Source organism: Tenrec ecaudatus, chromosome 8 (assembly GCF_050624435.1).
Source record: "Tenrec ecaudatus isolate mTenEca1 chromosome 8, mTenEca1.hap1, whole genome shotgun sequence".
Taxonomy (NCBI): Eukaryota; Metazoa; Chordata; class Mammalia; order Afrosoricida; family Tenrecidae; genus Tenrec; species Tenrec ecaudatus.
Window position 1 is genome coordinate 94,570,783 of NC_134537.1, and position 12,513 is coordinate 94,583,295.

General features: G+C 48.0%; 1 protein-coding gene across 2 annotated transcripts in view; it reads left to right on the forward strand.

Moving 5' to 3' along the window:
- SH2D4A (SH2 domain containing 4A) overlaps nucleotides 1–12,513 on the forward strand; it is an 83,759-nt gene that overhangs the window by 39,403 nt on the left and 31,843 nt on the right. For both annotated transcript variants that reach the window (XM_075556572.1, XM_075556573.1), the window contains exon 5: nucleotides 10,551–10,628. In XM_075556572.1, coding sequence (XP_075412687.1) covers nucleotides 10,551–10,628 — 78 coding nt within the window. The remainder of the gene's footprint in view (nucleotides 1–10,550; nucleotides 10,629–12,513) is intronic.

Below are 12,513 nucleotides of genomic sequence, written 5' to 3' on the forward strand. Positions count from 1 at the left end.
CCCTTCTGTTTCCCATGTAACTTTGCGCATCTGTTGTTTGTTTGACCCCATAGCCATAGATCTGAAGCACGCATGTGCTCAAGACAGACACTCTTTACTAGGTGAGTGGAACTGTGGTTTGGCTGCACCGCTGATTAACTCCGTTGTCCATAAGCTGTAGACCTTTAAAAAATAGAATTGTCAAAAGGTTGGGGGATAAATATATTTACAACGAGCATACAAACTCGCAACCTCAGAGGTGGGGCATGCATCGTCAAATGCCTCTGCGTTTGGAAGCGTAGGGTCTTGGTTTCATGGGGCATCCAGCTATTTGGCCTCATGTGTGTTCAGTGCCGTTGCTCTACCTCTTCCTGCATCGCATACTCATAGAAGATTGCAAGTGACCCTTCAAAGTACAATTGGCTTCTATTTGCCTTGAGCCGTAGATGAAGGAGAGTCCCGGAATAGGAGGTGGAAATGAAATGTGAGGCTGATGGCCAGGAGACTGGAACTGGATGGGGCCTGGCTACCGTTACTAAATGGTTTGATCAGAGATGTTATAGGAGAAACAAAAGGGAGAAAGCATAGAACATAATTTAAATTTTTCCTGGACTACAGACTCTAAGGAAGACCTGGTTTTGCAGTGGTTATATCTTGGGCTGTGATCCCCGTGGTCGAGAGTTCAAAATCACCAGCACCTCTGAGGGAGAGAGTACCTGAGCTTTCTCTTCCGGTCAACATTTTGCCCTTGTGGATAGGACCGGGCATGCTCCACTGAATGATGAGGGTGTTTGGGTTGTTGGTGGACCACAGGAGCACTTGTACTGAGCTGGCAGAAGGAGGGAAACCCACAGGGGTCAGTAGGAGTCAACAGTGACTCAGTGGCGGTGCTTTCGGCGTCTGGTTTGGTACAGACTCTAGAGCCACATGCCTAGATGAGCCCTTGAAACTACTGACCTGAAATTATTTTTCTGTAACTCATAACATTACGTTCCCATTGGTAGATTGCAACTATGGAACACCTGTAAAATATTCTCGAGACGCGATGATCCAACTTCCGCAACTCTTCCCTTCCAAACCAAAGTTAAGCTTGCTGTGTACTCTGAAATCTGCAGGTTCTGTAAAACCTTCTTGGGGTTGTTTGTCTTTATTTATTTGGGTGTGAGTCACTAAGTCACTAAGATCCACCCAGTTCTTTGAAAGAAGAGAAAGAAGGCTTTTGTTGTTGTTCTTATTTGCTTGCTTTGATACTTATTTTCTCAAGGTTGTGCATAGCAAATGTTTTGGTTTTAGTGTGGCCTGAGCTTTCGGTAAAGAGTGAAAGTGTTGTTAGGAGCACAACTCTATATGGTCATTGAAAGTGGCGGGGAATGCGGATGCTGGGTGAATCTGCAAGGTGGGGGAGCCTCTACCCCCACAGAGGGAAGATGGCCTGTGGCTGGACTGGAAGGGCCCCTTTGGTGTTTCTGACTTCCTCTCTCTGGTAACAGTGTTGCCCATCCCTGTGAGGGACTCTACACTGAGAATAAGGGGCCTGTTGTGAACAGGAAAACATTGTAAAAATGTATTCCTGAAATACATGCTAGGATTTTGAGACTTGAATTGAAGGGAAGATATGAAACAGGATAACCTTGTCCAACCATAGAAATTGTTTCCCTTGTTGTATATTCCTTTCTAGACACACGATCAAAGCAGTTTTTATACTTTCTATGACAGGTAAAGCACTGGGAGCACCAAGTGAAAGCAGACAAGGAATCAGCTGTGCTTATCTTGTTCTTTAGACAGGAGCCTTCATCAGAGATTTACCCCAGTGATTTCCATGTAACTGAAATGGAATTCCTCGGCTTGTAGGATATTATTTTATATAAGATAGAATAAGGTAAACAAGCGGCCATCTAGCTGAGAAGCAACCAAGCCCACATGGAAGAAGCACACCAGCCTGCGTGATCACGAGGTGTCAAAGGGATCAGGTTTCAGGCATCAAAGAAGAAATAATTATATCATTGTGTGCTCACCTTCCCAATATTATCGCTGAAGACAAATGGGTGCATAAGCAAATGTGGAGAAAGTTGATGGTGCTCGGCTATCAAAAGATATAGTATCTGGGGTCTTAAAGGCTTGAAGGTAAACAAGCAGCCATCTAGCTCGGAAGCAATAAAGCCCACATGGAAGAAGCACACCAGCCTGAGTGACCACGAGGTGTCGAAGAGATGAGGTATCAAAGAACAAAAAAATCATATCATTGTGAATAAGGGGGAGTACAGATTGGGGTCCCAAAGCTCATCTGTGGGTGACTGGACATCCCCTTACAGAAGAGTCTTGGGGAGAAGATGAGCCAGTCAGGGTGCAGCATAGCAATGATGAAACATACAACTTTCCTCTAATGCTTCCTCCCCTCCCCACCCTACCCCACCCCACCCACTATCATAATCTCAGTTCTACCTTATAAATCTGGCTAGACCAGAGGATGTACATGGTTACAGATAGGAACTGAAAACACAGGGAATCCAGGACGGATGAACCCCTCAGGACCAGTGGTGAGAGTGGCAATACCGGGAGGGTAGAGCAAAGGTGGGGTAGATAGGGGGAACCGATGACAAGGATCTACATATAACCTCCTCTCTGGGTGACAGACAACAGAAAAGTGGGTGAAGGGAGATGTTGGACAGGGCAAGATATGACAAAATAATAATTTATAAATTATCCAGGGTTCATGAGAGAGCGAGGAGTGGGAGGGAGGGGGAAAATGAAGGGCTCAAGTAGAAAACAGATGTTTTGAGAATGATGATGGCAACAAATATGCAAATGTGCTGGACACACGAATATTTATATGGATCGTGAGAAGACTTGTATGAGCCCCCAATAAAATTATTTTTTAAAAAGATAGAATCATTACATCTTATAGCCTTAATGACTGTTAAGACATTGTGCCTTTTTAATTAAAAACCAAAAATAGAATATTGTCTTCTTTAAAAGCTTGAACACAGAGTAACGTTTGAAAGAGAAAAAGCAGAGTTGTACGTTACAAAGTTGATAATACAACTTTATGTGATAGGGTGGCGAGTGATCTGATGAAGCTGGGTACCTGGGTCCAGAGGCGAGAGACTTGAAGCCCCATCTCCCACGTGGAAGTCAGCACTTTAGCTTCTGGGGCTCAGTTTTCATGCCTGTAAAACAGAGGTCCCCGGAACTGCCTACTTAGGGACTGATGTGAGATCAAATGAATTAGTAAGCTTAAATGTTTTGTGAAGTTTCACAAAGGATATGAATATTCTAGTACTTACAGTTCTTTTTCTACGTTCAGATGTGTCAGATCGATCCCAGTTTTTAAGACTGTTTATTTTAGCAACCTTATTACTATTTTGTACTCATACTTTATACTTAATTTATTTCTTAAGTGTCTTTCTTTTCCTTTGCTTGTTTTTTTTTTTAATGGATAAAAAAAGTCAGGCATCTCCCTGGGTAGGGATATTAAAAGTCGCCCTTGAAACTCACATCTTTGAAATTCTCTGTCCCACCAACCCCTACCAGCGCTCCATTACTGCATTTGCTGAGGGTTTTCCTGCCCAGATCTGTGCTTTCCGGTGTGATGGGGGAAGGTGTGACAGAAGAGGACAGATGTTTATCACATCTGATAATTTGATACTCAATAGGCTAGAAATAAATTCAGACACTAGTGAAAATGGACTCTTTAAAGACATGCCATCATTACCGTAAAACTACACACTGCAGTCATATGAATAGCTAGAGTAAGCCAATGCATAGACCTATCAAGGTTGGTTATGGGTTGGCGGAGTAATGAGACATTATTGTTTAAGGGGTACTGAATTTCTGTTTAGGAGCCTGGTGGCATACTGGTTACACTTTGGGCTGCTAACCGAAAGATTGGCAGTTCAAAACCACCAGCCTCTGAGAAAGACAAGGCTTTCTATTCTTGTAAAGAGTTAGAGTCGTGGAACACCCTAGAGCAGAGGTTCTCAACCTGTGGGTCACAACCCCTTTGGGGGTTGAATGACCCTTTCATGACGTTCGCCTAAGACCATCGAAAAACACATAAATGTTTCACAAAATATAATTACATATTGTTTTGTGGTCAGTCACTATGCTTTAATTATGTTTAATTATGTTCAATTTGTAACAATGAAAATATATCCTGTATATCAGATATTTACATTATGATTCATAACAGCAGCAAAATTACAGTTATGAAGTAGTAACAAAGATAATTTTATGGTTGGAGGTCACCACAACATGAGAAACTGTATGAAAGGGTCGCGGCATTAGGAAGGTTGAGAAACACTGCCATAGAGGCAGTTCGACCCTGCCCTCTAGGGTCATTATGAGTCAGAATTGACTTGATAGCAGTGAGTTTGAGTGTGAATTTCTGTTTAGGGTGAGAAAAGCTTCATAGAAACAGGTGGTGGTGGCGGTGGAGGTGGTGATGGTGGTGAGGGTGGTGGTGGTGGAGGTGGTGATGGTGGTGAGGGTGGTGGTGGAGGTGGTGAGGGTGGTGGTGGTAGTGGTGGTGGTGGTGGTGGAGGTGGTGAGGGTGGTGGTGGAGGTGGTGAGGGTGGTGGTGGTGGTGGTGGTGGTGGTGGAGGTGGTGATGGAGGTGAGGGTGGTGGTGGAGGTGGTGAGGGTGGTGGTGGTAGTGGTGGTGGTGGTGGTGGAGGTGGTGAGGGTGGTGGTGGAGGTGGTGAGGGTGGTGGTGGTGGTGGTGGTGGTGGTGGTGGAGGTGGTGAGGGTGGTGGTGGAGGTGGTGAGGGTGGTGGTGGTGGTGGTGGTGGTGATGGTAGTGGTGGAGGTGGTGATGGTGGTGGTAGTGGTAGTGGTGGTGGTGGGGGTGGTGGTGGGGGTGGGGGTGAGAGTAGTGGTGGGCAAAAGAATAACTGTACTCGATGCCATGGAGTTGTACTTAAAATGACAACATTTTTTATTAAATTTGCTTGATCACAATAAAATATATAGAATTATAAAAAATCATGTGCCAAAATGTTCGGTTTGCTGGGACCTCCTGGTTTATTTAGAAGTAAAAGGCACTTGGCACTTGTTTACGTGCATAATTCTACTATCAAGGCAAACGAATATTAACTTGTTAAGCGAGAAGCCAGAATAAATGGTTTTCAAACCAGTTTCACAAGTGAATCTAATTGCAACACTCCCCCTCTGGCACCCAGCCTCTGGAGCTGTCTAATGGGTCGCCACGCCATCGTGATGCTGCTAGAAGCATCTTCCAGCCCACTGGCCCATGTAGGTTTCAACTGCTGTTTTTCTAAGGTTAACAGTGATGACGGTTTAGGGGGCAAATTCTCATGGAATCGATATGGATGGGCTCGCCTCCCTAACGGGAATCGGGATCGGCCCTGACTGGGGAGAACCCCTCTAACTCCGGGTCTGCAGGCAGCTGGCTCATGATCGTGCTGCGTGTCTGCTATCGGGGTTGCTTTTTTTGGTTGTGAGGGAGCTTCTGCACAAGAACGCCGTGACCATTTCCTCGTGTAGGTGAAGCCGCTAGGAAGCAGAATGAAGTATGAAGCGTGTATGCAACCGTGACCCTAGAGTCTCAGCAGCTGGGGAATCGGCGAGGCAGCAGATGGGAGATGATTGCAGAGGCTGCGGTGCCTGAGAGAGCAGATGTCTGTTCTCTCTGGGGGCCCCCGGGAAGAGGCCAGCATTAGACATGAGAGTAATGGAGGGGCCCTGATCACCTGCCCATTAGCAGGTGGCCTTACCTCACTGGTAAGGAGGTGACTCTGGCTCTGACCCTCTCACCAGGTTGACAAGAGGGTCAAACAGTGTCTTGCACTTCAAAGTGAGCTTTCCTTTTCCAGAGAGGTGGGTGCTTGCCTTGCCTTTTTGTCACTTGTAGAAATAGATGTGGAGCATCTTCCCTGGAGTCCCGTGTCATGTGGGGGGCTTCAGAGGACAGGGTATCTTCTATAAGAAGCTCTTCATCTTTATTCTGGGAATGCTCAGAAGCAGTTATATTTCTGAAGTGGGCCCCTCTGATATGGGCCTTATAAGTCATCACCACTAACTCCGTTACTGGGTGATTGTTGTTTTGTTGTGTGTTTTTTTTTAATAAAGGAACCCACTTTTGAATTGAACTATTATCAGCCCCTCACATGGTACTTGCTATTTTGCAGAACATCCAGGTGTCTCTGAATGACCCGGGATTATGGAAACCTTGACCCTCTTCCTATTATCTTAAATCCTCTGGAATGGTAGCAAACCTTGGTTCCCTTTGAAAAATAGAATTTAAAGAAAATGAACCTAGACCTGGTTCTTCGTGCGTATCCATAGTTTCAAAGTGTGTAGTGTATTTTAGACACTGTGTTTTCATAGAAGATTGATCCTACAGGGGGTTGTTCAATGAATCCATTCTTTAGATTACAAATCTCCTAATCAAGACCGTTCAGTTCCTGAGCTCGGGTATATCCAAAACCAACCAAACAAAAGGGAACCTTCCAAAGCTAGAGAGGAGCTCCACTCTGCCCCGTGCCCACACCCCAGTATCTGTAGATGGCGTTGTTTTGTCAATGCCGCTGGAGTCCCCAGCATCGTGTCCTTCACACTGGCGTGTGTCTCCGCTTCCTCTTTAGTCATTGTCAAGGTATTCACCATCTCACCATCGCTGAAACATGCATAAGCAGTAAGCACGTGGAAACCTGGGCAGGACCAAAAGGCATTCGATGACAGAGAACAATGAAATGACAATTGAAAAGCTGGAAGTGGTGAGAGGTCAGTACAGGTGGCATGCATTCCATTGCATGAACTATTCAGTGGCAGGAATAATTTCTGAGGAATGTACAAAGAATAACTTTGTACAAAGAAGACCCAGTGTTTAAAATGTTGTGTCTATATAGACGAAGCCCTGGCGGCTGAGTGGTTTTGCATTGGTCTGCTAACTTCAGAGTCAGCAGCTCGAAACCACCAGCCGCTCCCAGGGAGGAAGCCAGAGCTTTCTACTCCCGTAAAGAGTGACAGTCTCGGAGACTCACAGGGGCATTTCTGCCCTGTGTTGGCGTCCACTCGATGGCTGTGAGTTTGGTTGGTTTTGGTCTGTGCAGATGTGGGGAGTTGGCAAGGAGATGAACCATCTGATGCAGCAGATCACACTGGTGCATATGAGTTACACCTGCACCCGGCACCTGGTAGCCCGATGCTTGTTCAGGAAACAACCAAGAGTTCCTTCAGGAACTTCAGGGGCAAAGTGTGGTGAAGGTGCTGCCGACTAAACCTTGCTGCAAAGCACTGCCCCTCTCACAAGTGTAGGTCCTTCTGGGGCAAATGCAGGCCAGACTGGGGGTGCAGATAGCTTAAGCAGACCATGGTCAACAGCACCTGAGAACGATCTGCCTATGAACTTCTCAACTCAGGGAAAACAGCTCTCTTTCTTTGAAAATTGAGGCCCCAGAGATCGTATCTTACTGAGCAGGGGGAGAGGAGCCTGGCTTCCACACCGTGAGATGGACGGGCACCTGCTGCACTGACGAGGCACCTACAGGTGCCCTCCTTTCATGGGAACACATTCAGGGGCTGCTAGCTGGAGCCCTTTGGGGTCATCTCTGAATTCTGGTCCATAAAACTTTTGCTCCAGTTCTAACTGGGTCCTAAATAGGGGAACTGCACTACTGTACTGCACTGTTTTAAAGGCAGGGCAGGTAAGTATCCTTTTTAACACGAGAAAGAGAAACCTGAGGCAGCACAGGCATGTGGTCATTGGCAAACCCACAGGATCCTGACGTCGCCAAGTACTAATCATGAGAATTGTTTTGGCCCAAATTGATTTTCTTAGCACTGAACTGATGACCCGGGGAAAGGGCATAAACCCTGGCATAAAACGGTTGAGTAAGCAGACAACCTTGAGGCTCTGTTTCTTTGAAAATATATAGGCTTTGTACTCTGCATCTGTCAGAGGTGGTGGGAGGGGTACGCATAATACATAGCAAGTACCTACCTGACACGGTCGGAATGCAGTGACTAGAAGCCATTGGTGCCACTAACATGAATGGCACCAGCAGTGCTTGTTGCCAGCTTTTTTCCTTATGGTAGACTAACATTTGGTAGCACAGGACCCTAGAGGCAATGGCCAAACTTGATGGAAGTTCATTGTTCTCTGTGATCACAGTCCAAGATGGGTGTTGGGCTGAGAGCCACACAGTCATTCAGGAACTCGGGCTCTTGATGGCCTTACTACCTTCATTAGAAGTGTGGTTACTGGCAATAGTCCAAACCAAAGGAAGGGGGGCATGGTCTGCAGGGGTGTATGAAGAAGCTCTTCTGGGCCAGACCGGAAGTAGCTAAAGAGCAGTGATCACCTGCACTTTGGTGGAGATAACCACTAAGGCAGCTGGGAAATGCGTGTACTCTGGTGGCTGTGTACAGCTACTGTGAAAGAGGAACAGAACAGATCACTGGCAGACTCTGCCAGTACATCACAGGGCATTGTAAGAACCCAGCCGCACCCTCAATGCACTACAGTGAATACTGGCACTGACCTCCGCCCACCCTCCGCTTCTTTCTAACGAGAAGTGGACGAAGGTTTACAGAGCAGATCAGTTTTCCATTCAACAAGTCGTGCATGTTTTGTTTCACCTCACTGAGTTCAGTCGACACAATATGAGTTAGTTAGTTTATTGTGCCAACCTGGCCGATAAACACATGTGGGGTTAATTGAAGGAGCGATGATAAATGGCTTGGTGAGCCTCACCTTTCTCGTTCTCTGGTCTCTTACTTTGTGATGGACAGACCAGGTTGCATCTGCCTTAGCAGTTCCTTGCTTCAGCTGGCAAGGCTCACTTCCTATAAGACATCCCCAAGGAGAAGCCACATGAACCTACCCCGATGCAGCCCTGGGTGCTGGAGCAGCCGTGTGGAGACCCCTGCCAGCGCTGAGATGCTTTCACAGTCACTGACTCGGCTTTCCTCCTGCAGTCGGTGTCATTGCCTCTGTTTTGTGAGATGGAGGAGGACTTTGTGGATGGGTGTCGGACATATGGGTTGATGGGTTAATGTTGGACTTGTGGGCTTGGGCAGCGCTGGGTTGGGATGTTTTCTTGATGCGCACTTAACCTTTATATAAAACTCTCCCTTATACATGAGTTTCTGTGGATTCGTTTCTCTAAAGTACCCAGACTAACACACAAGGTAACATCATGTCTCCCACTTCCTCCCTGTGTTTCTTGTTTCTCTTCCTCCTCCTCTTCCTCTCCTAACCTTTTGACCTTTGTCTTTGTGCAAGGGCTGCCCTTGTGGTCTCAAAGGCTCGATGATTCTAAGGTGTGCGGATACCTCGCTAGTGCCATCGTGTCCCCTATAGGCTTGTCATTTGACTGAAAATAGGGCCATGAGGGGTGAGTTTGTTTCTAGACCTCAAGGGTGACTGAGGGCCATCGTCTGGGTGTGCCGGCAGTCTCTATCTGACCAGTGAGTTTTGCTGACAATTTCTGATCTGTTTCACAGTGTAGGAAGGAAGCCTAAGACCAAGGCCTATAGAGCGCTGGCGTTTGGGTTGTACGTGGACATTAGGGGAGAACTGATGCTGGGACTGGGAACTTGACTGGGACTTGAGCTCTGCACTCAGGCCTGGGAAAGGGTGACAGAAGCCCATGTAATTGACCAGGTTGCCAGGCACCTGGTGTGATCACAGCTGCTCCGTCACAGTGCCAGGAGGGTTGGCACTTGGCAGGCAGAAAGGACACCAGAGAATCCAGGCACTGGATCTGGGAACCCCACCGGCAGGACTTTCCCGCTGGGACATCCCTTTCTTGCCGTGGAAACAACGTCCATGCTGGCTTGGGTAACGAGCAGGGGGAGGGTTGAAGCACACAGGGGGAGGGTCGAAGCGCGCAGGGGGAGGGTCAAAGCGCGCAGGGCTCCCAGCACCAAGCTGGCACCAGAGGCACATCTCCAGCCCCAGGGGAAAGAAAGCCGGACAATGTGGAGCTCAGTGTCTGAGGCTTAAGGCCTCTCTCTGGTTGAGGCTAAGGTGGGGTGGGACAGAGCAGAGGTGACGAGAAGAAGAGGATGTAGAAAGAGTCATGTCATCCCAGGGGCCAGATGGGCAGCAGGAGACACATGATCCAAGCACCAGCTCCTGGCTCCTAGCAAGGACTTCTAAACCTTACTGTAGGAGGAAAATGGCACCTGGTGGCTCAGGGGTTAAAGTGCCCAACTGCTACCCACAAGGTAGGTGGTACAAACCCAGCAGCTGCTCCGTGGGCGAAAGATGGAGCAGTCTCCCTCTGTAGTGATGGATGGCCTTGGAAGCTCTGTGGGGTGTTCAGCTTTGTCTGGTGGGTTGCTGAGAGCCAGACTCAACCCCCGGGCAGTGAGTTTGGATCGAGGGAAGGCATGTAGGCTTCATCTATCTACCTGCTGCCTTGGTCAGAATTTGCTCAAGCCTTTGAGGTGCGGGTTGGAAGCCCTGTCAGATCCAGTTGTGGGAAGTATGTGGGGCTGGGGCAGCCTTGGGGAAGGTGGCCCTGAGGGTGTCCTGAACAGATGATCTCCAAAACGGCATTGCCTCTCAAGGGGAAGTAAAAGAAGGTGTTTCCTTTCATTTTTAGTCACCCTCCACTTCAAGGAATATTCAACAAATGTTGGCCGACTCTATCCATCGAATGAAGGCGTACGGATTTCACCAGGTAAGAGACTGACCATGTGTCTCTGGGGGAATAGCCGCACCACCGTTTGTCTCGTTTCACAAACAGCTCGATTAGTCTTATGCAGAAATGAAACCAAGCAACAGGATGAGAAATTTGCCTTAAAAACTACAAACAGAGCAATTCAGTTTTACTCACTTATCTGAAGATGGGGCAGAATCGTGCAAAGAGCAGATGCCAGGAAATGCCTGCTAAGCTCCTCTTTGAAGATCCCAAAGAGAGATGATGTCCTGGGCCGCTGAGTCCACTGAGGGAAGAGTGCTTCGGCATTACAATGGGAGGGCAGTGGGAATTACGGTGGTTTTATTTCCGTGAGCCTACCCCTGAGTACAAGGAGGACTTCTCTGCCCTCCGTGCTCACTGTACCAGTGACTCCTTTAGGGACTTAGATCGCGCTCACCTCCATCCGTGGCAGCATAGTGTTGGGGGCTACTAACTACAAGGTCAGTCCTGTGAACCCCCCAGCCAGTCCCCAGGAGAAAGCGTTTTGTAAAGCGTTAGCTGTGGTAACCCCCCGCGGCAGCTCTACTCTCTCCCAAGGTGTTGCCAGGAGTTGCAACGGCCTTGATGGTCGTGAGCTTGTTTGGTTTGGTTTCACATGCATCCTTCCAATGAGACCCTCCTTACAGGCCAAGCCATGCTTCCTCCTTCATGCTAAGATGCGATGTGATCTTCCACTGCCCAAAATAAAAGAGACACAAGTAGGACTCAGGACCTGTCGTAGGACTTGACCTTTGCGTTGGTTGTGTTATGCACTCGGTGTTGCTGGGTCGCATCCAATTCACAGCAACCCGTGTACATCAGAGCAACACCCTGCCAGGCCCTGGACCTTGCTCAAAACGGTCGTTCTTCTTGAGCCCATTGTTGCAGCCACTGTGTCCATCCATCTTGTCGAGGCTTCTTCTTTATTGACTGGCCCTCGACTTTACCAAGCACGGCACCCTTTTCCAGGGACCGGTCCCTTCTGATCACACGCCCAACATTGTGAGACCAAGTTTCCCCCTCCTTGCTTTTCAGGAGCATTCTGGTTGTATCACTTCTAAGAAAGATTTATTTTTGTGGCCCTGCAGGGTGTAGTCCGCATTCCTCACCAACACCGCACTTCCAATGCATCGGTTTTGCATGTTGTTGCTCGGTGCTTTCAAGTCATTTCCGACTGGTAGCAGCCTTACGGACGACAGGACACACTGCCCGTTCCTGGGCCATCCTCACATCCGTCCTCCCACCTGTCTGGCAGTCTGTCCTACCGTGGTGGCGGGTGTGTGGCCGTGATGTTGGAAGCTGTGCCACTGGTATTTCAGATGCCAGCAGGGGCACCCAAAGGGAGCAGGCTTCAGCAGAGCTTCCACACTAAGAACAGACCACGAGGAAGGACCAGGCAGCCCGCTTCTGAAGAATTCGCCACTGAAAACAGAATTTTTCTTGTCTTACTTATTATGCAGTGTCTAACTTTCACACGCAGAGAAGGGATTAAAAATACCATGGCTTGAGTCAGGTGCACTTGAGCCCTCAAAATGACATCCCTGCTTTTAAACGGCTTAAAGAGGTCTTAGGCAGCAGATTAGCCCAAGGCGATACATCCTTTGATTTCTTGACTGCTGCTTCCGTGAGCTTTGGTTGCCGATCGAGCAAAATTAAATCCTTGACGACGACAGTCTTTTTTTCTTTCTATCATGAGGTTGCCTCTTGGTCCAGTTGTGGGGAGTTTTGTTTTGTTTCTTTCCCCCTTAGGAGTTTGTTTTCTTTACATTCAGTTGCAATCCTGCTGCAGGCTGTAGTCCTTGATCTTCATCAGCAAGTGCTTCGGATGCTCGTTGCTTTCACTTCCTTGTACCCCGGCAGGCTCCCCGTCACTGTTCTTAAGCCT